At 40.2% G+C, this 24,064-nt stretch overlaps 1 protein-coding gene across 1 annotated transcript in view; it reads left to right on the top strand.

Moving 5' to 3' along the window:
- dnajc17 (DnaJ (Hsp40) homolog, subfamily C, member 17) overlaps positions 1-24,064 on the top strand; it is a 56,598-nt gene that overhangs the window by 614 nt on the left and 31,920 nt on the right. The window contains exons 2-9 of the mRNA XM_041813406.1: positions 6,361-6,430; positions 10,233-10,291; positions 10,381-10,468; positions 10,717-10,793; positions 13,488-13,608; positions 14,350-14,399; positions 17,189-17,266; positions 22,641-22,721. Of these exons, the coding sequence (XP_041669340.1) occupies positions 6,361-6,430; positions 10,233-10,291; positions 10,381-10,468; positions 10,717-10,793; positions 13,488-13,608; positions 14,350-14,399; positions 17,189-17,266; positions 22,641-22,721 (624 nt within the window). The remainder of the gene's footprint in view (positions 1-6,360; positions 6,431-10,232; positions 10,292-10,380; positions 10,469-10,716; positions 10,794-13,487; positions 13,609-14,349; positions 14,400-17,188; positions 17,267-22,640; positions 22,722-24,064) is intronic.

The following is a 24,064-nucleotide window of genomic DNA, read 5'->3' as shown; positions in this document are numbered from 1 at the left end:
GGCAAAGCATTCAGAGATATATGGAGTAACTTTTTAGGACTTACACCTTGACAAATGAAGCCATCTGATATTACAGATAATAAGAAATTAAAGTCGTAGTTTTACAGAACCCATGTATATTTAATGAAAGCTTGTTGAAATGCCCATACTTAAAAACATTAGTGAAAATAGTTTTAAAGTGATACCTTTAAAAGAAAGCAGCCAAAATCACACGGAAATAAATTACATTTTGCATTAACAGTTAACTGATTTATCTAGTTTATTTTTTATGTCTGTTGATTAAATGTATTTCTACAATCCAAATTCCAAAAAAAGTTAGGGCGTTGTCTAAAATGTAAATAAAAACAGAAGGCAATGATTTACAAATCTCATAAACCCATATTTTATTCACAATAGAACATAGAAACATATCAGCTGCGTGACATTTCACTATTACATGAAAAAAATATTGTTTAATTGAACACAATCCAGAAACGGCGTCAGTGAGAGCAGGTACCTATAGACAGAGGCTATAGTCCTCAATGCAACGGTCACTTGATCACTTTATTTGCACTGTTTGGTGCATGTCTTACCCTCACTCTAGCTCCCCAGTCCTGTCTCTGTTCTGCTATCTTAAAAACAAAAAAGACCAAAAGTTATTAAATAGACTTAGGCTAAATGGAAAACTGTTCTGTGGTCAGATAAATCAAAATTAGAATATTTTTTTGGAGATCATGGATGAAGAGTCCAGGTGCAGAACTGGCATGCCTACAGTCCAGACCTTTCACCAGTAGAAAACTTTTGGAGAGTCACACTACGGAAAATCCGGCAAAGAAGACCCAGGACTGTTGAGCCGTTAGAATCCTACATCAGACAAGAATGGGACAACATTTCTCTCCCAAAACTCAAGCAGCTGGTCTTCTCACTTTCCAGATGTTAAGAGACTGTTACAAGAAGAGGGGATGCTACACAAACGTTAACATGGCCCTGCCCTTACTTTTTAAAAATGTGTTGCTGCCATTAAATTCAAAATGAGCTAATATTTTCATGAAAGGGTAAAATGTCATCGTTTCAACAACTGATATGTAGTTTGTGTTCTGTTGTGAATAAAATATGGCTTTATGAGATCTGTAAGTCATTGCGTTGTTTTTAGCGCCCCAACTTCTATGGAATTGGGATTTTAATAGGCAGATAGCCAGGTGCAGCATTATTATACTTTGAAGAGTGTGCTTGTCAAAGCTCCTGTCTGTTTGTTTTTGAAAGACATTTTTGCATGCATGATTTGCATGAATTTCCAAGCCCTCTCTGGAAAAACTCCCCAATGACCTCTTCTTTTCCCAGCCATGAGCAGATCCCCATGATGTCCTGAATCCAACCTTTTCCAATGACCACCTCTCCCCACAGTTTTCAGCAGTTTCTAAAATCCACAAACTTGATGGGAAATTAAAATTGCAGCCGAAGCGAAGGAAGAAGTTAATTTCTTAATTGAATTTCAAAGTCCTGTCTCTCTCAGAGGATTATCCCGGAGGAAATTAGCGGTTGCAGCTTTTGGGAGACTTGAGTGCTCCGTAATGCAGACGGCTGGCTCTGTGAGGTCTGCTGATGGTCGAAATGATAGTGTGTGTAGTGCACTTGAGTCTGGAGGGCCTAAAAAATCAATCAAGTGTGTGAAGACGGATGTCATCAGATAGGCTACTTATCTCAATTGTTTCAACCGCTGCTCCACCACCACTATCAGGCACGTTGTTTATCACAGAGAGAGGGGACAAGGCTCATCCCAGAGCCTGCTTATGTGGGCTCAGCCACAGCTTGTAAAACAGCACTTTGACGTAGGGGATATGCATTTTGCATCTCCTCCTGGTCCTGTTTAACAACTCATTCTTTTATCACCACTTTTGACCATCTTTGGTGATTTGCTGGCTGATAAATTCTTGGGCACTGGCATGTCAGAGTCCAGGATGTCATGACTAGTTGTCTTTAAAGAGCTTAGTGAGCCCCTGCTGAAGGCTGCCTTCAATTTAAAAAGATGAGCGCATACATATCAGCAGGGTTTGGGTAATAATAGCCTATTTGTGTGTTTTACCTACCACAGATTGGTTGGTGAAGTTCTCAACAGTCAAGACCACACAAATGGTCTGTGGTTCATTCAGCTACTTAAATTTAAGTATACTTAATCTGCTGCACTCTGTGCTCACTTCTAGACAGAAGATTTAAGCACAGGTGATTTCCTCTAACTGTAATAGTAATTTTTAAACTCATTGGTCATCACACCAGAAGCAGATGAAACCCTGAAAAAGATGTAAAACTGGACTTTTTTGCCATCCCATTAAAAATTAAAAGTAGGGTTGTATGTTGGTAAGGATCAGGCTACAGGCGGTAACATATGTACTAAAAGTCAGTCAGTGCATTTCACTGCTTTTTCTTTTAGCTCGTCTTCTGTCTGTGTTCATGCCCTTTTCGCCTCTGTCCTTCCATCTCCCTGCCGTGCCTGCGATTGTTCTCCTCCAGCTGATAATATCCTGTAAATAGCAGGGCATTGTAATTAAGGAGGATGGGCCCGTGGCAGATCAGGCAGCTAATCAGCTACACGGGACCAGTAGGGGCCCATCAGGCTGTGCTGCATTTACACCAGAACCAGTTTTGTCAACTCTAATTGGCACCAAAGACTGGCGTAATGAAATCAAGATGTGGGAGTGCAGTTAAATCTGTGGCAGGCAGGGATCAGGGAGGAACAGAGAGTCTAACCATTGGGCTACTGTTAGCCTGCTGCTGCATGATTAGGGTCTTTCCTTGATTTCCACAAACTCAGCGTGGGAAATAGCTGAGATTGCTGCCATCAGCATCCTGTTTTCTTGCAGATTTGTAATTTAAGAGACTGAAAAGCAGAACAAAACAACCAAATCTATCTGTGAGCATGTGGCACTGCACTTCTTAGCTCAGAAGTTCTTATGCCTGATTTAAGACCCGACCCTAAAAGCTTTTAGTGAACTGCACAAAGTTCAGTGCCACAGTAACAGAGTGAATTAGTCCTTTTAGGAGACGCCACTCGATCTGAGAGCTCTCATCCACACATGTGCTAACCTTTTTAAAAGTTGGCCTGCTGTGACTTCTACTTTGTAGGACCAAAGGGCTTCAGGGTCTTCCAGCATCAATTAAGGCTTGCGTGTTAGGGCATTGATGGGAGTAATCATGTATTATTTAAGAGAACAGCACTGGAGGCACAGGAGAGACAAGATATCGTGAAGGATGTGAGACGAAGTTAAAAGGAAAAGAAAGAGAATGAGGAGGAGATGGAGAAAAAAACCATGAGAGAGAGGAAAGTTGGATGATTATCTGAAATGCAGGGAAGTGTAACTTTAACTGAAGACAATGACAGCTGTTCTCAACCAGAAGTACATCAGTGTGGACAGGTTTCACTCATTTAACAGCTCAGAGGATCAGCGTTTTGCCCTGACAATGCCAAACATCTGTGGTGTTAAATACAGATGTGATGGCATGTTTACGTTGTCAGTTTACTTAAAGTGATGAAGAACATGGAGGGTAAAGTGAGTGTGAACTGAGAACTCTTAAAGCACCGTGGAAGATGATTTGTGTTTGATTTCAGTATAATTAATCGATACTTAAGTTCACTGGTAAAAACAGTAATGCTTTCTTTATGATAGTACATTTGGAGACATTTTTAATCAATTTAACAGAAAAAAACATCCCACTTTGTTTACTTGCTGTGCCACGCATTTCTGTAGGGGACCTGTAAGATGAGTTTACACTGGTCTCAGAGGTCCCCAAAACTTGCCTGTGGAGATTGTTGCTGAAAAACCACTCCAGTATTGGATTTTTGCATGTCTAGAAAGCCCCTCTGTTTCAGCCCTCCTCAGAATGAGCTGTTTCTATGTCTGTGGCTTTAAATGTAACTGAGCTGTAACTTTTCCACGTTTCTCACTCGCGAATCCATCTTGCAAAGCTCCTGTCTGAATTGTTTGGGCCCGGTTAGAAAGTGACAGGACCAATCAGCGTCGAGGGACAGTACTTTCAGGCGCTGCGGAGTCATGACATAAGCAAGCAGCAACAAGAGGCCGGTGGAATTATGGCTGAAGAGATTAGCATGGATGCTGCTAAAGCACCAGTTTTATCAGGAATTGACGGCATTTCTTTGTTAAAAGAAGAACAAGAACAGCAGTGAGTTGTTTTCTTTTCAAAACGACAACAGTCGTGTACTGACATGTCTACAGTCGCCATGGTTTGCGTTATGGAGTCCTTATGGAGTTAACTCCTTCAGGAGGGGTGCAGCTTGGTAGCGGCTACGTCACGTGTTTTGTTGCTCTGATTGGCCTGTAAAGATGTGCTTTTTTTGAGTTTTTTATTTTTCAAAGGCTCTGCCCTTTCCCAAATGCTCTCTGGCAGTGGTTTACCAGATGGATGTGTGAAACACATCCATCTGGTGTACCATGTTAGCCGAAACCCATATCATGTCGATAATATTGTGCATCCCTACTAAGAACTCAGAACGCCTCATAGGAAGTAGACTCTCTTTCCCCCATGTGTTGTCTGAGTGTTCAGGCTTCTGCTTTAGCTTGATGAGGTAGACGGACAGTTTTTTGTTGAACTGAAACCAAACCTGTTAAAAAATGAACACAAACTGCTGACTAAAAATGGAGCCCTGTTTTTGCTTGTACATCACCAGAACCCCTGTCAGTAGTAGGCACAAGCTAGGACTGTAAGCACAGACAGAAGAAGAAGAAAAAACAGGTAGTGGGAGGCTTAAAAAAAGGAAGAAGGCTTAGGCCAACTGTACGCAAATGTGTCTGGCACCATTCCTCCGCCCTGTGTCAGTCTCGATCTATAGGAGGGCTCCATGTACCACAAATCCAGACTGAATATGTCTGAATGAAGTCTCCTGTCTCAAAACCCTCTCACTGAACCTACTGAGCTATAATAAGGAAAACATCTGATGTTGACCAAGAGATGTTGACCAAGAGAAAGGACTGGTGACATTTAGGAGCTGTCTGAACCGTGATAATATCCAGAGGACTCACTTGAGGTTTTCTTTCTTTCATATAATTATGTGGGGGCCTTTCTTCTACCCTGGACAGTGGGCATCCAGCCCAATGTGTCTAAGTTGACTGTTATGGACACTCATTGGGGTTGCTGTTAAAAAATACTTGGACACTGATGGATTACACCACTCGGCTCAGTTCCCTCAGAGTCGTGTTCTGTTTTTCTCCCAGTAAAGTCAGCGTTGTATGTTTTGGCGTGTATCATTAAGATAAAATTGTGCAAAACAACACGGGGAAAAGCTGTGTATGCCAGAGGACAAGGCGTCCAACGCAAACGTTTCCCAGACATGAAGAAAGGAGCTCCCACTTTCTGTGGCCCGTAGCGTACTGGCAGAAGGGTTGATTTGTGTTGAGGGGGGTATGTGAAAACACGCAACACATTGGCACGGCTGATTAAAGCTGGTGAGAAAGTGTATGTCGGTATGTGTGTTTTTGTGTCAGCTTGGATGTATGGGGGATTTATGTGCCAAATCCTTTGCATGCAATGCATATATATGAGCATGTGTGCAGAGAGCTTCAGCGCTGCACTCCTCAGCCCCCTCTGGTCTCCACAAAGTTTCTCTTTTTTTTTGAGAGGAGCACAGATCTAATGAAAACCACCTTGTCATTAACTGGTCCCTTGAAGGACCAGTGAATGGTCAGCATTCCAAGCAGTGACCTGGAGTTAAAAAGCTATAACTAAAACCTCCTCAGACATTACAATACTCCAAAGTATTGTTTAGTTTTTTCACTTTGGTTCTCTGAACCCCCCAAAATGTTCTGGCTACCAGCCTAAAATATTAATGGCAGACTTCTCAGATCTGTTATAGACAATGGCACTCTGTTTGTGTATGTTATTGTAACATTTTATTTTAGTTTGAATAAAGATGGACTTAAACTGTGCGGCAGCTCAGGCCACATTTATCTTGCGAGCTGGCAGCAGGCCTGTTTGGAATTCTTCTGGGGTAATTCACTGTGCAGTGTGTGGTTATATTCCATTAACAACATGTCAAAAAGAACACAAAGCAGAGGATATGCTCAGGTGTTGATTTGATCCAAACACTACAATTCCTGATTCTTATTTAAATGCAGACCACATTTCACCCCCAGCACTTTCATGTCAGGCTGTTACCATTAGTGCCATTATCTCAATGGGACCATCATTTGTTATTTAGGCTTTGGTTTTCTGGGCCAAGGACGACGGGATAAAGATAATCAGTACTGAGAGTAAGAATTTAACCTTCACATAGCCAGAATATTTACTTAAGAAGATGATTAGATGTCTTTTGTCCCAATCAACATTTTCCACATTGAATAACTCTTGGGGTTTTTCTTGTTTTCATCTTAGATCAAGAAAGCTTATCGACAAAAAGCCTTGACATGCCATCCAGACAAGAACCCAGACAATCCAAAAGCAGGTGAGTAAGCCACTTGGTAAGTCTTTACCCACTATCCATTTTGAGCACTAGACCTCTGCTAGTCATACAGCAGAAATGCAGCAAGATTTATTATTTGTTAATTCAATTTCTGCATTGTTTACAGAGGAATTAGGATGAGTCATCAGATCCAGCAACCATAAACCTGCAGATCAAAAATAAATGCTCTAGTGTAGCTGTAGTGACGGCCCAGCCATTGAACTGTATAAAGCCTAACCAGCGCCTCACTCTCCCACTGCTTCTCTCGCCAGCCAAACATAACCAGCGCCACCAGAGTTTCCACACTCCTCACTTTTTACAAGACCTCCGCCAACCAGCATGTCAATAATTAGACCAGGAAATCTTAATATAGCTTTTTGTCGTGAGAGAAGCAGAAAAAAAAGGCACCTTGGACAAAAAGACTGATCACGAGGCATGTTTTTAAGTGAGGTTTCTGTGGTTTCTGGATGGTTCAGACAATTCCTGATTATGTCAGGGGAAAAAAAACTGGGAAATTGGTGGGGTTTGGGGGTTGAGAGGGATAATACAAAAGCAGGGGGTCGGTTTCCCAGAAATGGAAACCAAGTGGTTTGGAGGGCCTCAACACTTGAACCCGCACATGGACCGACTCTGTCTCTATCGCACGAGAGCAGAGAAAGTCTCACGACTTGCTGCCCCCCAAGGGGAAGTTTGTTTGCATGGAAGGGGTGACTTGAGGGTCATGAATCTTTGCTAGCTGAAGACACTGTTCCTTTGCAGCCCCCCAGTGTTGTGACACTCTGAGCTGCCCAGTGGGCATTGCAGGTCTCCCCCTGTTGGATTACATTCCATCACATTATATGTGTGTAGGTAACCTGAGTCCCTCTGCTGGCAGCGTGATCTCCAGAGCCTCCTGTTAGTGAGCACTGCCAGTACCCACAGGGAGAAACTGTATCGCTCGGTAAGGCCCCCCATAAGTGAATGATTAAGCTTGGCTAGTCCTGTGCAGTAGTGTGGCTGTTGTGTGATGGGGAACTGGATTGTGGTCTCGCTGTCTGTTGTTAAAAATATTTAAAACCGTTTGTGTCCATCTCAATCAAAAATTTAAGCAGTGTTTCTTGAGAGTTTCTGGCTTTTGCAGTAGCATTACGGTGTTGTTTTAAAATGACTTATTTTGTTGTATTTTTATTTGACTCTTGTAAAACAGGGGAAATGTACAATGTATGCTTTTATGTCTTTATTGGTATGTGCCTCTCTGTTTATGTGTGGGTTGTTATTCTATTTTATTAATACTCCAATGGAGGCAACTATACAGTGTCTATAAAAAGTCTTCACCCCCTTGGGTGTGAGGTGTGGGCTTTGACGCAACAATTCCAGAGTATTCACCTTGTTAAGTTCATATTTTTCTGCATTCATTTAACCCTCTACCTTTACAAGCCTCCCAGGGCTGGCTGCCGAGAAGCATCCCCACAGCATGATGCTGCCACGACTGTGCTTCACAGTGGGGATGGTGTGTTTTTGGTGATGCAGTGTTTGGTGTTCGCCAAACATAGCGTCTCATTTTGGTCTCATCAGACCAAGGAACTTGCTTCAACTTGACTGTGTCTCCCACATGCCTTTTGGCAAACCCTAGTGGAGATTTAATCAGAGTTTTCTTCAACAGTGACTTTCTCTTTTTCACTTTCCCATAAAGCTTTGACTGGTGAAGAACCCAGGCAACAGTTGTGTACGAAGAGTGTCTCCCATCTCAGCTGCTGAAGCTTGTAACTCCCTGATCATCAACTGGTGGCCCGAGGGCCATATCAGGCCCCTCAAAGCTTCCTATCTGGCCCCCAGAAGATCATTAAATTCAGAAAATGTGAGGAGAAAAGTAGATGTTGTGGTTTTAAGGGTTACTTTAGGCTTTAAATGTCACAGATGTTAAATCCATCCCCTAAAAATGATTGATATTGAAACCTTTTTAGCTAGAATGACTTTACATTTAATATGTTTTTACAGAAATCCACTTGCCAGCCATTATTATTTAATACATAAAAATGGGTAAAACTGGCAGAAATATTACAAAAATGGTCAGATTAAGTGGTGAAAAGGGGTTAGAGAGAGGCAAAAATGGGTGATAAGTGTCAAAATTGGTTATTGAGTGGCACAAAGGGACAAAAATTTGTAGGAAAAATAATTACAAGACGTTAAGAAGTGGCAAAGTTGGGCAAAAAGTATCAAAAAAGGGTTAAAGTATCAAAAAATGTGAAAAATAGATTAAGATTGGCAGAAATGTTGCTAAACTGGTTGGATAAAGTGGTGAGAAGGGGTTAGAGTGCCCAAAATGGGTAGAAGTGGCAAAAAGGAACATAAAGTATTAAAAAATTGGTTCAGAGTGGCAAAAATATTGCAAGTGTGGCCTGGTGAAGTTGTGAAATGGGATTAAACAGTGGTGCAAAATGGCCATAATTGGCAGGAAAGTGGGAAAAAGGGTTAAAGAGAGGAAAAAGGGGCCAAAAGCGGCAAAAGTTATCAAAAATGGGTTAAAAGTGGCAAAAAATGTTGAATAAATGGCTGAATCAAATACCAAAAAGGGAGTTATAAAATGTTATGTAAATTATGGGTTAATAGTGATGCTAAATCACAACTGGGGAAGGCCCATTCTCTGGGGTTTTTCAGTGGCCAAGTCTGTGGGCAGGCCAGTCTCCTCATGGCCTTCTGAACTATAATAGGGATAGATCTCACTGTTAATGCCTTAAAATTACGTGCATTTTGAAAAAAAAAAGTAACACAATGATGTGTTAAGTAGGCCAAAATAGGCATTTATTTTTTGTTTATTTGAAAGTCCGGCCCCCAAAGTCTCTGCCAAGACTCATTCTGGCCCTCATACAAATTTACTTGATGATCCCTGTTGTAACTCCTTCAGAGTAGTCATGGTGTCTTGGTGGCCTCTCTTACTAGTCTCCTTCTTTCACAGTCACTCAGCTTGTGAGGACGGCCTGATTAAGGCAGATATACACGTGTGTCATATTCCTTCCATTCTTGATGATGGATTTAACTGAACTCTGGGGGGATGTTCAGTACCTTGGATTTTTTTATCCACCTCCTGACTTATACTTCTCAATATAATTTTCTCTGGGTTGCTTGGAGTGTTCTTTTGTCTTCATGGTGTAATGGTAGCCAGGAATGCTGATGAATTGGTGACTGGACTTTCCAGACACAGGTGTCTTTATACTACAATAGGTTGTTTTGTTCTCTTGTGTTGTTCTAATTCAGGTGTTGGAAAAACCTTTTAGTGAATGTGCCTGGTTGTGCATGGCATAGCATGCTCTAACCATGTGAAGGACAGCGGGGTCCCAGACTCTGACACGGCGTTTTAGGGCTTGCAGGCTGAGAAGTTTGGGAGCCCCAGCTCTAATCAAAGAGAGGAACAATCGAAGAGTTTGTGGCGTATCCAATTAATGAGGAAACTCATTTTGTGAGAGTTTTATAACCTTTTTAAAGAATAACCTGTCTCAGTTTGTCTGATCCTAAAAGCAAAACTTTATCTCAAATAAATCATGCTGAGCATGAGGCCTCTTTTGGCAGAAGCAAAATGCAAATTTCACGTTTTCTTCACTCTCTGGACTCCATGTTCACCTTTTCTCCTCAACCTTTTTCATGTTTTAAATTTACAAAGTTCCGTGAGCTATTTTTGTGGAGCTATGTTTGGAAAGCCATTGTGAACAGGAAACCCAGTTTCCTGAGGCTCTAATATGAACCGCATAAAATCAAAAGTGTTCCTGTGTATTTTCAGTTGTAGGATTTCCTGCTTTCTCACTTCTCTCGTCCCCTTTTTCTTTTTTAGTGGAGCTCTTCCACCAATTGTCCCAGGCTCTTGAGGTGCTAACGGATGCTGCTGCCAAGGTACCTGTCATTAATCACTGACACACACCTACCCACTCACACACACCCACAAGCTAACTAATGCAGCTGGTGCCTTTTCGGTTTTTCAGGCTGCCTATGATAAGATTTGTGCTGCTAAGAAACAAGCAGAAGAAAGAAACAGGAAACTAGATGACAAGAGGAAGAAAATTAAGCTAGGTGAGTCACTTTAATTTTTAATTTTATGAAGTATGTACTGATTTGAATGTGTTTTTAATACTCATCTTTGTATTAAGTTAACAAAAGAAAATTAGTTGAGTGAAGAGCAGCTACAAAAGATGCTGTATTAATGTAATCAGTGTATATCTATACAGTTCAGTCTGTTAATTGAGGAATAGTCATTCAAAATTATTATATAAAAGTGAATGTACAATTGTAATGTGTCTAATGGTGTGCTTCCTTGGCAGACTTGGAGGCCAGAGAACGACTAGCAGAAACTCAGACCCAGGAGGAGGTGCAAATCACACGAACACTTGAAGAAGAGGTAAGAAAATAGAAAGTACATGAGAGATGGCATTGCACAGAACATACACCTCCAGGAGAAGATATAAACTAACTAACATAAACATTTACCCATCCTATAGGCCTCAGCTGTATATTTCTGTGCATCCAGGAAACCGTGAAGCACACACAGGTGCTTTTTTCTTTTTTTTTTTATCAAATACTCTGCTCTGATTGAGCTGAAATCCTCCAAAAACTTGGGCCAGGAACAAAGGCTTTATCTGAGAGAGGTTTTTTCTTCACTGCCCTATCAGAATGATCAGTAAACCCATTAGGTGATATTGCATGACTTTATGCACTTAGTTCAGAAAGCTAATGATAAATACAACTGGTGTTCGTGCTTCCTCTGTGAGTCATGACATGTGCTCGATGTGCTTAATGCATGTAAATATGTGGCTGTGTGCCTTTGGGGGAGGAGGAAACCAGTAGATGGCACTGTTCCATTTTCTCTCTCATCTTGAGGTCTAATTGCCTCAAATGATGGAGGAAGGTGGTGTGCACACTCTCTTGGAAGAGTGTTGTGAGGAGTGCTGTAGTGATGAATTACAGCAGGGTTTAGTATAGAGGAATGTGATCTAAGTCACTTAAAACTAGTGTTTATTATCATTTTTACTTTTATATAGGGATGTTGCTCACTCTAATTTCCCAGATGATTAAACAGAACATTAAATTCAGACTAGACTAGGTAATAAACACTCAGAGAACACTAAAAATGGAGCCTAGTTTCTTTAACACAGATAAACACAATCCAAAACCATATTGAAACAGTTCCTCACACTCCATCAACTAAGTCCTTAGCTATAAATGTGCTAATGTATGTGTTGCTCTGCAATTTAGATTATGATCGTGCCAAATCCTCTGACAAAACTATCAGCAAATTACCTGATAAATTTAAGGACTAACTAAGTCTGTGAAAAATAACTATAAAGATGTTATAGTAATGAGTTTATCTCAGATGTAATACGTCACTTTTCATACAGCTGCCCACTTATTTTTTAAACTAGATGAAAACCATGTTCAGTCATTTTTTTATTGATTTATCTTTTGTGTTTGATGGCAGTCTTTTGGGGTTGCAAAGGACTGAATATAAGCTACCAGATCTGATTAAAGTTATGAATTTACTCTTATTAATGCTAACATAGGAGTAAGATAAAGATAACTATATATACTGTGATAAAGATACATTATATGGATGCTTTCATAGCTGAAGAGTTCTGAATTTCCACTGGCATTAAGCACAAAACCTGTGGCTTCATTGAATGGCTTTCGATGGCTGAGCAGCTGCATGCAAGCCTCACATCACCAAGTCCATTGCCAATCGTTGGATGGAGTGGTGTGAAGCACACAGACATTGGACTTTGGAGCAGTGGAAACGTGAACTGTGGAGTGACAAATCACGCATCTCTGTTTGGCAGTCAGATAGCTGAGTCTGGGTTTGGCGGATGCCCGGAGAACATTACTTACCTGACTGCATTGTACCAACTGTGAAGATTGGTGGAGGAGGGATTATGGTATGGGGCTGTTTGTCAGGGTTTCGGCTAGGCCCCTTATCTCCAGTGAAGGGCAAGCTTAATGCTTCAGCATACCAAGACATTTTGGACGATGCTATACTTCCAACTTTGTAATAACAGTTTGGAGAAAGCCCTTTTTCTATACCAGCGTGACTGTGCCGCAGTGCACAAAGCGAGGACTATTGGGACATGGTTTGATGAGTTTGGTACGGAAGAACTTGACTGGACCACTCAGAGCCCTGACCTCAACCCCATCAATGGGGGGGGGGACAACTCCATATTGAAGTAGATGTATTTGAATACAATGTCATTACAGTCCTTGTTGGTACAAAGGTCAGGTGGCTGAAAACATGGGTCCATATAGTGTATGTAACCAACTTTATGTATTAGATCTATCTGTAATGGAGTCCTTTTCATAAAAGATATGTATAGATTAAATGCAATTTATTTTAAACAAAGCCTGTAATCAGTTAAATCAGTTTTAGAGCAGTTAAAAATAAGCACTAGAAATAACAATAATCGCCACTGGCCTTTTGTGACTTGCATGATGGATTACATATGACATAAAACATAGTAGAATACATTAACACACCCAGAACCTAAGCTTTTTTGTTTACAGCTTTACACAGTTGACATTAAAAATGCTTTATGTGCTTAATTTGTAAAATCAAAGAAAAAAAAAGTAGATTTTGGCCAAAAACATTGCTGTCTCATGTTTCTGGCAAATGATAGAAAAGCATCCATAAAGACCCGGGCCGTTAAGCTATATCAAAAAGGGTGTTGGTATTGATAATATTAGCTGCAGTTAATCCACTTTCAACTGGCACCCAGTGCACATAATATGTAAGATAATAACTCCATGCCTGTGCTAAATGTGGTTGCACATTGCTCTGGTCATTAAATATTTTTGTCTCCATTTTCTGGATCAAATATTTCCAGAATGTGCTGCCATCTATCCACTGTACTGGTTTACATCCAAGCAACAGAAATGTAGAGAACAGGTCTGTTAACTGGAGTGACAGTCCTGGCTTGTGATGGGCGACTGTGTTAAAACTTAGACACAACATTTAAATGACATTAAAGAACTACAACTAAGTGTGGTGAAAACTTTCATTGGTGTCAGTGTTTAATCGTTTAGTTTGCTATGCGTTATATTTTCCTTCCAGATTGCCCGTTTGAGAGAGGAAGGCTCCAGGCAGCTAGAGGAGGAACAGAGACTCATCAGAGAGCAGATCCAGAGGGAGAGAGAAGCACAGGGGCAGCAGACAGGAGGCTACACTCAGAGAAGTATGCCCACATCCAGTCCAGCTTTACCAAAACAGCCCTGTTCTGCCCGGATGAATCAGTCTGATCTAATATGAACCCTTTTATGATCCTGAAAGCCTGAGTGAACCCCTGTGTTTCCCCACCATTATGCTGTCAGTCCAACCACAGCAGCCACCAGGCCCCCCTGTGGTTCACCAAATATTATTCACATAACAATAACTGAGTGCATATTTGAATTTCTGTGCTGCTTTAAAACTCTCGAGAGGTCTATTTTAGATTGTTGTTGGGGAGATAACTTGGCAGGGTTACATGGAAATACCAAGAATCATGCATGCACATAGTTGCCCATTAAACTTGTAACCTTTTGATAATATTTTATATCAAAGACAGAAATATGAGATTTATAAATAAAGCTGGGGAATTGTTAGTATTTAAAGACAGTACTGACTCTTGGCCTAAAAGTGGAGGTCTTTAGTGGCTGCAGATCTACTCCAGCATAGTCAGCAATTTTTTTAGCTTTGCACGAAGTCAAGCCTTCAAAGCCCACCCCTGGATCAGAGTTTTGTCTGCTCATTCTCAAGGGGCACTCAGTGGATCCTCAGACTGAAGCAAGAGGCATAGTTTTACTAAGTGACAGCCAATTTCAAATCTGTACAAGTCCCATGAGTGCTGTTGCTTTTTAGCGCTACATTTTTTTCTCTCTATAAAACAATAGAGTCTTTGTTCTTCCATCTCATCTCTCCTCTCATGTTTTTTCCACAGACTCAGGAGTGGAGAGGTGTTCACAGAGCAGTGTGACCCCCAAATTAAAGGTAAGTGTCTTGGCTATAAAGGCTATTTAATTTGCAAACTGGGACCTGGATGAGCGTTGCAGTTTTTAGGAATAAGAGAAGAGCTTCTCCATTTGAGTGAAAGTGCAAGCAGAACCTCATCAGGGATTTCGATAGAATGTTAAACATTTGTAATTTATTATTCAGAGACCACATGCCCCGTCTGACCACTGAGCGTACAGGCTGTTCTAACGCCCATTCCTCAGGAGGAGGCCCGGCGTCGTCAGGAGACCTGTAACGACGCCAAGAGGAGGCTTATTATATTTTCTCCTGGAAACGACCAAGCCTGTACACATTAACAGACACTGGGGATGTTAGCTAATGTGTTTAGACATTAAATCTAGTTTTAAAATTTGATAGCCATCTAATGCAGCAATATATTCTACACTTGTGTGCTCTGTTAGAAAAACAAACAGCAGCTGTAACAGTGACTGGTGCATGTTAATGGACATGGGAACATTACTGCATAGATATATCTTTGAGGCTTTGAGCTGTATATGTGTAAAAATGAACTTCTTCCTCTTTTTCGTTCTGTTTTTAGAAAGGCTCAGAAAGGCAATATGTTAATATGTTGTAATGTTATCTCAGTGGTCAAAAGTTAAGAGGATGTCCTTGGTTTGGCTCCATTTATACATGTTTTTGTATTAATACTTTAAACACTCATGTACAATTATGTAATGAGGAGTTAAAGTTTTTTTTCCCAAACTTATGAAAAATTTAAATCTGAAATATCACACTGACACAAAAATTCAGACTCTTTAAAAAACACTTGAAATTTCGCTCAGGTGCCTCCCATTTCTCTCGATTGTTGCCACGATGTTTCTACTCCTGATTGGAGTCAACTTGTGTTGAATTTAATTGATTGGACATGATTTGGAAAGGCATACACCACTCTATAGAAGGCCTCACAATTGGCAATGAATATCAGATCACAAACAAAGCCATGGGGTCAAAGGAACTGCTTGCAGTGCTCAGAGACAGAATGGTTAACAGGCAGAGATCTGGGGAAGGCTACAAAAAGTTCTGATGCACTGAAGGTTCCCAAGAGCACAGTGGCCTCCATGATTCTCAAATAGAAGAAGTTTAGCACAACTAGAACACTTCCAAGAGCTGGTCATCCAGCCAAACTGAGCAACCAACTCAGGGAAAAAAACATAGAAGCTCGCTTATAGTTTGCAAAAAAGCACCTGAACGACTCTAAGACTGAAAGAAACAAGACTCTCTGGTCTGATGAGACCAAGTTTGATCTCTTTGGCCTCAATTCTAATGTTATGTCTGGAGGAAACCAGGCACCACTCATCACCTGCCAAATACCATCCCAACAGTGAAGCATGGTGGTGGCAACATCATGCTGTGGGGGGGGGGGGTTTCAGCAGCAGGAACTGGGAGACTGGTCAGTGTTGAGGGAAAGCTGAATGGATCAAAGTACAGAGATATCCTCAATAGAAAAATGTTCAGCAGTGCTCTGGACCTCAGACTGGGCTGAAGGTTCACCTTTTAATGACAGTGACCTTCAAAACACAGCCAGTGGCTTAGGGACAACTCTCTTGATTTGGACCCTATCAAACATCTCTAAAGAGAGAGAAAAAATGAATTTAAGAGATTGTAGCAAGGTACATAAAGACAAAACAAAACATGCAAGTGATATACATTAAAATGTATTAACCAGTGCGACTAGAATGATGATTAAAACTGCTGTTAAACTGTTAGGCTAACACATAATCCATTTGGCTGTTCACAGACAACACCATGGGATATTTTGTCATAAAATTTAGACATGTAAAAGACCAAATCACAAGGAAAATAGATGTAATGCTCTATAAAAAAGGGGGGCCAAAATCAACACAAACCAAACGTTTCACATAAGACCTTTTAACCGGGAGCAAAACCGCATTTCAATGTGTCAGAGTTGTTGGCCTGAACCATAGACATCACATTAGGCTGAAAACGTCTCATTTTGGGATTAATGGGTTAGAACATTATTATTGGGCACTGGAGACAGGCTTTTGGAGAAAGATTGTCAAATTTCAACTGTAATTATTGGTAAAGGAGTCCGAGTAGACATGCAGATTCCCAGAAATCATCTAACTTTGACAGTGAGCAGAATGCTGGAGCTGTATCAGTACTCTGTGCTCGTCATGGAAGCTGCTACTGAGTTTGAGAAGTTACACAACATCTCCTGAAAGATATATGGGAACTAACTTTAGTGATAGTCCTCCAAATAAGTACAGAAAAAAAAGCAAATGCTTTTTTTGTGAAGACTGTTCTTTAAATTGTTCTACCTGGGATTTTAAAGTTGCATTATTCACAGAGCAAAAAGGTAATTAACAAAAATTGTACAAAAACAAATGCTGATCAGAGATACAAAACATTTCAGGGAAAGAGGGTCAGTATTTCTGCCCATGAATGGTTGCTTTGGGTATTTTCCATCATATCTGTTGTTCTGTTGATACTTTGTTCTGTGCAGCTATAGTGAGTCACTGTGTATTCTTGTCCAGGGCTTGGTATGTTAATTTTGCCTTGTTAGCTATTCTGGACCCTTGTTATGAATGGAAATTGACTGCAGGTCTCACAGGTGGTGCTGAGGTGATGTTCACACAGCTTAACAATGTTTTTCTCCTGCAGTCCCATCAGGGCTAAGCCTGCATGGCATGCTTTGTCTCCCCATCAGCTGAATTTAATCAATTGTGGTCTAATCATTAGAACATTACCATGCAATTCTTCAATTCTTCAGAGTCCTCATGCATCTCTTCCTTCTCTTTTCATTACAGCTTAAGTGGAAGTGCAAGAAAGATGATGAGACAAATGGAGGCTACTCTCAAGAGATTCTTTTCAGACTTCTACAAAAGGTAATAATAATAATAATACATGTATTTATAATTATAAAGTGCTTTCAATCAAAGTGCTTCACATAGATTTAAAACATAAGTAAAGCAATTTTGCAAAATAAGATTTAAAGACATACAAAAACAATGAAAGGACATTTACCAAGTTGGTCACAGCTCTGTTTTAATTACATCAATACAAGATGCCTGCCTAACGTCTACAGGTAGGCTGTTCCACAATGTTAGTACACAAAAAAAGAAAGCCTGCTCTCCAGCGGTCTTTTTAAGAAAGCTTAGTCCCCTGGGAGTGCAAAGCACATACGTATGTGTTTGCCAGATCAGACAGGTATAATGTTGCACTGCCATTCACAATTTAATAAGTCAGCAGCAGCACCTTAAGTCTGATCTAACCTGAACAGGAAGCCAATGAAGAGAGGCAACCACTGGAGTAATGAGCTCAAATGTACTTGACCTTCTGGTCAAAACACAAGGTGCTGCTTTCTGTACCAACTGCAAACCTTAAAGACTCCTCTTTGGCAAATCTGACGGAAGGATATTGCAATAATTAAATCGAGAAGAAAGAAAAGCATGTCTTTGGAATGGATTACACAGTCACCCAGGGACAAAGTGACATGATCATACAGACAAATATGTCTAATAGGTCCAGTAATAATTATTTTTGTCTTAGCAGGGTTAAGAAGCAGGGAATATGCTGATTCCTAGCTTGAGAACAGCCAGCCAGACAGACCTCAAATTCAGTTGTGCCAAATTTACTTTGCAGGTCTACTGGCATATACAGCTGTAAATCATCTACATAACAATGAAAGGCAATTACTTACTCAAAGAGACCAAATTAGTCACAATTACTCTGATGGCCACTCAACAGTCACAGAGTTGCTCTGATAACACCTCAACAGTCACAGAGTTATTTTGATGGCCTCTCAACAGTCACTGAGTGCCAGAAAATAGGACCTTCATTAATAATAGCCCTGCTTAATTTACAATTTTCTGCGCTGTCTCTTACTGCTTAACTGTAACTTAAATCCTTGCAGAAAAATGCCTAACATCATATGCACATTTTCACTAATTAATTTATTTACTGCATTAATTACTTATTTAATCAATTTACCTTACTCAAATGATGTAAGTAATTAATCTAGACAATGTATCTCAAATACTGTAAGAAGGCTCTCTATGGTAAAATGGCTCCCCTCATATGCATGTTTGCACTTACCAACTGTCTTAAATTATATTGTCTACCCTCTGTAAATCTGCCCACATCCTAGGATATTTTCACTTCTGATCATGTCTAGTTAGCACTGCAATTATGTCGACTAAAACTACAACTAAAACTATTTGTCAATAGCCTTTTTTTCCGTGACAAAACTAGACCAAGACTAACAAAAATAGATCTGTGATGACTAAAACCGACAAAAAGTAAGTTTAGTTTTCATCAAGATGACTAAAACTAGACTAAAATTTAATATAATTTTTTATCGGACATTCAAAATCTGTGATATTTCTCCTCTGGGGGTAAATCTGTCAAAAAACAATGCCAGCATCCTTGCAACCTTTGCAGATCTTGCAACCATTCTACCAGTGTACACAGACTTTTATATACTAGATAAAATACCTAATAAGAGCTTGTACATGTTTATTTCTTAATCTTTTTTCTTTTTCTATTTTTAAAAATGTAATATTATACTCCTGTAAATTGAGAGCAAAGTAAACAGGAGTCAAATTCCTTGTTTCGTAAGAATACTTGGTCCATAAAGCTGATTCTGATTCAAATAAAGTGAAATTAACAAAGGACCCAGTATAGACACCTGTGGCACCCCATGCCTAACAGCACAGGACTCAGAGAATACATTGTCATATAATACACTTGGTGGACCTGGCCTGAGATGCTGAAATAATTATCAAGTCTGTCCAATAGTAAAAGGTAGTCCCCTGTATTCAAAGCAGAGCTTAAATATAAAAGCAATAAATGCTGACTTTGAGTTGATAGCCAATAACCATCAGATCATTCACCACCTTTGTGAGCGCTATTTCTGTGGAGTGATTTGCCCTAAAAGCTGATAGAAGTGGCTCAAAATAAACACAAATAAAAAAAGATTTGAAAGGTTTGAGACAGGCCTGTAATTATTTCTCAAGTCAGCATCCAAGGCCCAATCCCATTTCTCCCCTTAACCCTCAAGCTCAACCCTCAGTCTTAACTCGCCCCTCAACACCAAGTGTAAGGGCCATCTCATGACTTAGAAATGGGACACCCCTTAATAGCAGTTACGATTACAGACTGTAGAGGGCAGTAATGTGCCAAATTGGTGTCGTCTGTTGATTCAAATGAAGAAGAAGAATGAGAACATGTTAATATTCAACCAAATAACATGTATAAACACCAAAACCACAGACATGTTCAGCTGAAAGTCACCGTATAACACAGCCATTAGCAAACGCCAAACACCAGTTGTAGCTAGGGTGGCCATTTCCACAACACCAGAAAGGAGGACACTTTGCACAATGACCTTAGTGAAACAAGAATAATCAAAACAAATAGGACTCTAGTGTACTCCCCACTACTGTACAATTTTTTCCATGATACTGATGGTATCATAATACAATGATTCTGAGATACTCTACTCATTGAAGGACAGTTTGATCCAGGACTGCCCCTGGCCAAAGGCCCTAAGCAGACTCTGATATGAGGCTCCCCCCTATCGCCCAAACATTCTCACTGAACAATACTCAAAAGTATCTTAAAATAACTAAAGGATATATTACTACAATAATGGGAAATAGAAAGTATTTGAAATTTAGCCCGAGTTAGTAGCATATAAAAGACACAGTTCTTGGTTAGATAAATGATCAATGATTTTAATGATCATATTCCTTGTTGCAATAATAAGGATATTTATAATTTCCATCTGTCTAAAAAAGTGGTCTCTATGGGGTAATTATTTTCATCATAATATTAATCCCACTTTATTAGCTCTCAATTGGGGTCTTCTCCTCAAAATAAAAAATAATATAAACCCGATGATCTTGCCCCCCTTACACCCCTCACACACACCCCTGCACACCTCCCCTTCCCTCACACACAGCAGCTCATCCGTTTTGCTTCTTTCCCTTCCTCTCTATGTTTCTACTTCAGTGTTATCATCTTTTGTTAAATCCCCTTTAAATATACATTGTCTTTATGTATTTTCACCTGCGATCTGATTTTTAAAACAGCTGATCTGCGCGAGGAAGTTTGACAATGTCAATTAATTCCTGATCAGCACCAGTGCATGAACTTCAGAGTTTTTATCATAAATTTACAAACTAAACAATGATAGAAGTTGATGTTTGACAAGAGAGGTTGCAGAATAACAGCTAATTTATAGCTCAATTTCTTCCCCGCATTTGCTGCCATCTTTCTTCAAGTGATAACCCTTAAAGCCAAGGGAGGTCCAGGAACAGCTCAAAATTGAGGGCATTAATGCCCTCAATCTCACCCCTTAAGCTCAACTCTTGGGAGTATTGGGACAGCCCTCGCACTTTGCGAGGTTGCGCATTTTGAGACTGAGGGTTAAGATTGAGGGTTAACGGGAGAAATGGCATTCAGCCCAAGCCAGGTTTCTTTAGTAAGGGTTTATCAGTAGCACTTCTAAAGCAAAAGTTACACATCCTTGAAATCAGCAAAGTAGTCCCTGAATGTTACAAGGTACTTTTTTATATAGAAGAGCATGAAGCTCGGGTATTTAAAGGGCCATTTTAAGGCATAGAGTTTCAGTAAGGTACCACTTTCATCTGACAATATAATGATATATTCCTTGACTCTAGCATTGCCTTTCAATGTGGGTTTATAAATTAAGATATTCCAGGCAGTGAAGTGATCTTATGACTACTTTACAGGAATTTTGGATAAGGAGGATTTTTAATGTAATAAAGCTCACTAATATGTGACTAATATGGCTTAATTGGCTTTATCAATCAAAAACAGACATTCCTTTTTTCAGAAAAATTGCCAAATCAGGCTTTGTTTTTCTCTTGAAGTACAAATTAGCACAGTATATGTAAAGACTTTAATCTCATTATCCTCACTGACCCAGTGAAAGAGCTCCATGGTAACAAACCTGCAGAGTCCGACCATATTTGAGGTCTGCATGACATCAGCGCTGTAGATTGTTTTTTTCTTCCCCTTAAACAAGGCCCATTAAGTTTTGTTGCAGTGAAAGTGCTGAGGGCAATGTTGTAGTGCCCTTTTAAAGCCATGCACGCCATTGTTTGTGCCCCTCTTATACCAGGTGATTAAGCAGTGCCAAGGGAGGCATTAGGAAATGTGCTCTTCACATGCAACCCGGTACCACCTTATGCAATGATGCGTCAGAAGGGCGCATAGGTTGGCTGGAGTACAGGGCAAAAGTCAGTGACGTCAAGCCGTCTGGAAAAGGCGTTTGCATTTTCTCCTCTGCACACACTCAATTGATATGATCCCAGGCAAGAGGACTGTGTCAAAATAAACAGTGTTGTGCCTTTTTTAATTCTTAAGTAAAGAGGCACATTTCAGGAAAAAATGCTGTTTAGCTTGAGTGAGTGACAGTGAAGTAGAAATAGCCTCTGCTGTGTGGGAAAGCAAGACCAGTATGTCTCTGCATGCGTACGTGTACGACCTTGTGTACTTTGGCTGCTTAGAATAATACATCTTGGTTTCAGAAAAAAAGAAATCATGAAAATACATTTATATTTTATGAAACAGAGGCCTTTTCAGTCTCCTTTGTCACTGTTGGCTTACTTCATAGTGTCTTTAGTAATCATTCCAGGACTTTCTCGTTCCCAGAAAGCTACTTTTTCACAAGATAAGATTCTCAAAGGAATTTCCAAAAACACTCATGGCTGCTAGGCTGAGTTTCTGGCCTTTTTTTCTCTTCGTCTTTCTGGGAAAAAGACAAGGCAGTGACAGAGATGATCTTTGCCTTGCTTCTCCTTTTGGCCAACCTCTCCTCCCTGTTCTGATCCCTGGAACGGAGTTAGGCACAACCAATGCAAAAATCTTCTTTATCAAATATTGACAGTGCAAGGAGTCGCTGATCCTGTAGTGCTTCTTGTCTTACTTAAGAAGTCACAGAGGTCGCACTTTTAAACACAATATTGTTAAATACTTTTGGCAGCATCACTGGCTCGCTCCCAAACACATGAGGCCTATCATTAGAGATTACCCTTAATAACCAAACACATATTGAATCCTAGCTTTTTGTCCAGGAATCTGTTCTAGTCTCCTAAGTTTTGAGTTTTTCAGTCTACATGTGCTTTTTGTTTCCATGCTTATTGGTTGTGCTGTGAAAGGAAATACTAATTTGACTGTTCTGCATGTCTCCTCTCCTCTTTCCTCCTCTCTTCTTTTATCTCTTCCCTCCAGTACGGGGATGTTTTAAATGTGATCGTCTCCAGTAAGAAGAAAGGAAGTGCTGTGGTTGAATTTGCAACTGTAAGAGCAGCTGTAAGTACCTAAGTCTTCTCCTGTCTCTGTCCTAGTTCTTCTTACTCAACAATGAAAATCTTTCACAAAGCAGTCATTTGCATAAAACCACATTTGTTTACCACTCAAATGTCTGAGGTCACCTGCTGAGTTAGATTTGTACTAAATATGACACCTTGCATAAACTTGACAGCCTCAGGACAGTCTCTGCAACCAAACCCAATATTTTAGTCATTCTGGTGCAGAAATCTGTGTGCTGATGGGAACCATTAGACGGAAAAGCTCATTGTTCTACGCTGTCTGGATCCTCAGGCTGTTTGTCATGAGGTGGTACTTTTATGTTGCGGCTTCCTCACCGCGGCGTGTGGTTTCCGTCCAAAGAACGAGTCTGCCTGTCAACTGGGTTCTGGGCATAGGTTCTGTGGTCTCTGTCAGCCTATGTCCTTATCCAAGCCTTGCTCTGGGAGTTGGCACGGTTACAATCCACCTTTGTACTTTGTTTGCATGTGCTTTTCACATGTTTACTACACCAAAAGTCCCTCCACAAATTCTACAGATTTCAGGACAAAGAGAGTTTGTTTTCCTTATTAAATTCAGGCAGAATAGTTTTTAGACTTGTCATGCTGCTGGAGTCAAACTTTGGCTTGATACGAGTGAAAATAATGAAATATCAAGTCCCTCCTTGTTACCAGGGCACCACAGGAAGTAGTCATAGGCATAATGGGAAATTTCTTGTTTTCAAATATATTGAATTACAAGCAAACTCCTGCATTTTTGTTGTTGAAAATTTGCCAGTGGCTTTGTGCAATTTAGGCTATTATGTGCTGATTTGTATTTGTTACCTTTAAAAGTTAAATATTTTTTATCAGCAGCTATAAAACTGCCAATATCTACAACTAATGTATTGGCTGTACATATTGGAAGTATATTGTATGTCATATATCGACGTTGAATGTCTGTAAAATATACAAGTGCACTATCAGGTATAGGAGGTTACCTAAGGTGCCACACATGTCCGTTCACAAAACGAGATGCAGAGAAAGTTGTTTGCGCTGTGTGCTCATTAGTCAGGTGCCTTTCGCTGCTGTTTGTGTATCCTGTCAGTCAGTTCATTCCAGGATGACATGACAGGCATGGCAAACCTCCTTTGTTTCTGTTGGAAGTCAATCTGTGTTTTCACACAATGCTTTAATTCTGACGTTTTCCTGGGGCAGTTCCTCAGTCATTGCAGTGACTTAAAAAATTGCTTTGGCTTTTGAAAGACGTTAATATGCGATCTCCATCTCGCTCTTTGCCCCCACCTTTTATTGAAGCACACAGCTCATCATGATAAACTCTGCTCCAAAAGTATTTTGAACAGTGAG

The sequence above is a fragment of the Cheilinus undulatus genome, linkage group 18, assembly GCF_018320785.1.
Source record: "Cheilinus undulatus linkage group 18, ASM1832078v1, whole genome shotgun sequence".
Lineage (NCBI taxonomy): Eukaryota > Metazoa > Chordata > Actinopteri > Labriformes > Labridae > Cheilinus > Cheilinus undulatus.
The sequence above is the reverse complement of the archived record's forward strand: the minus strand, read 5'-3'. Positions and strand labels throughout refer to the sequence as shown.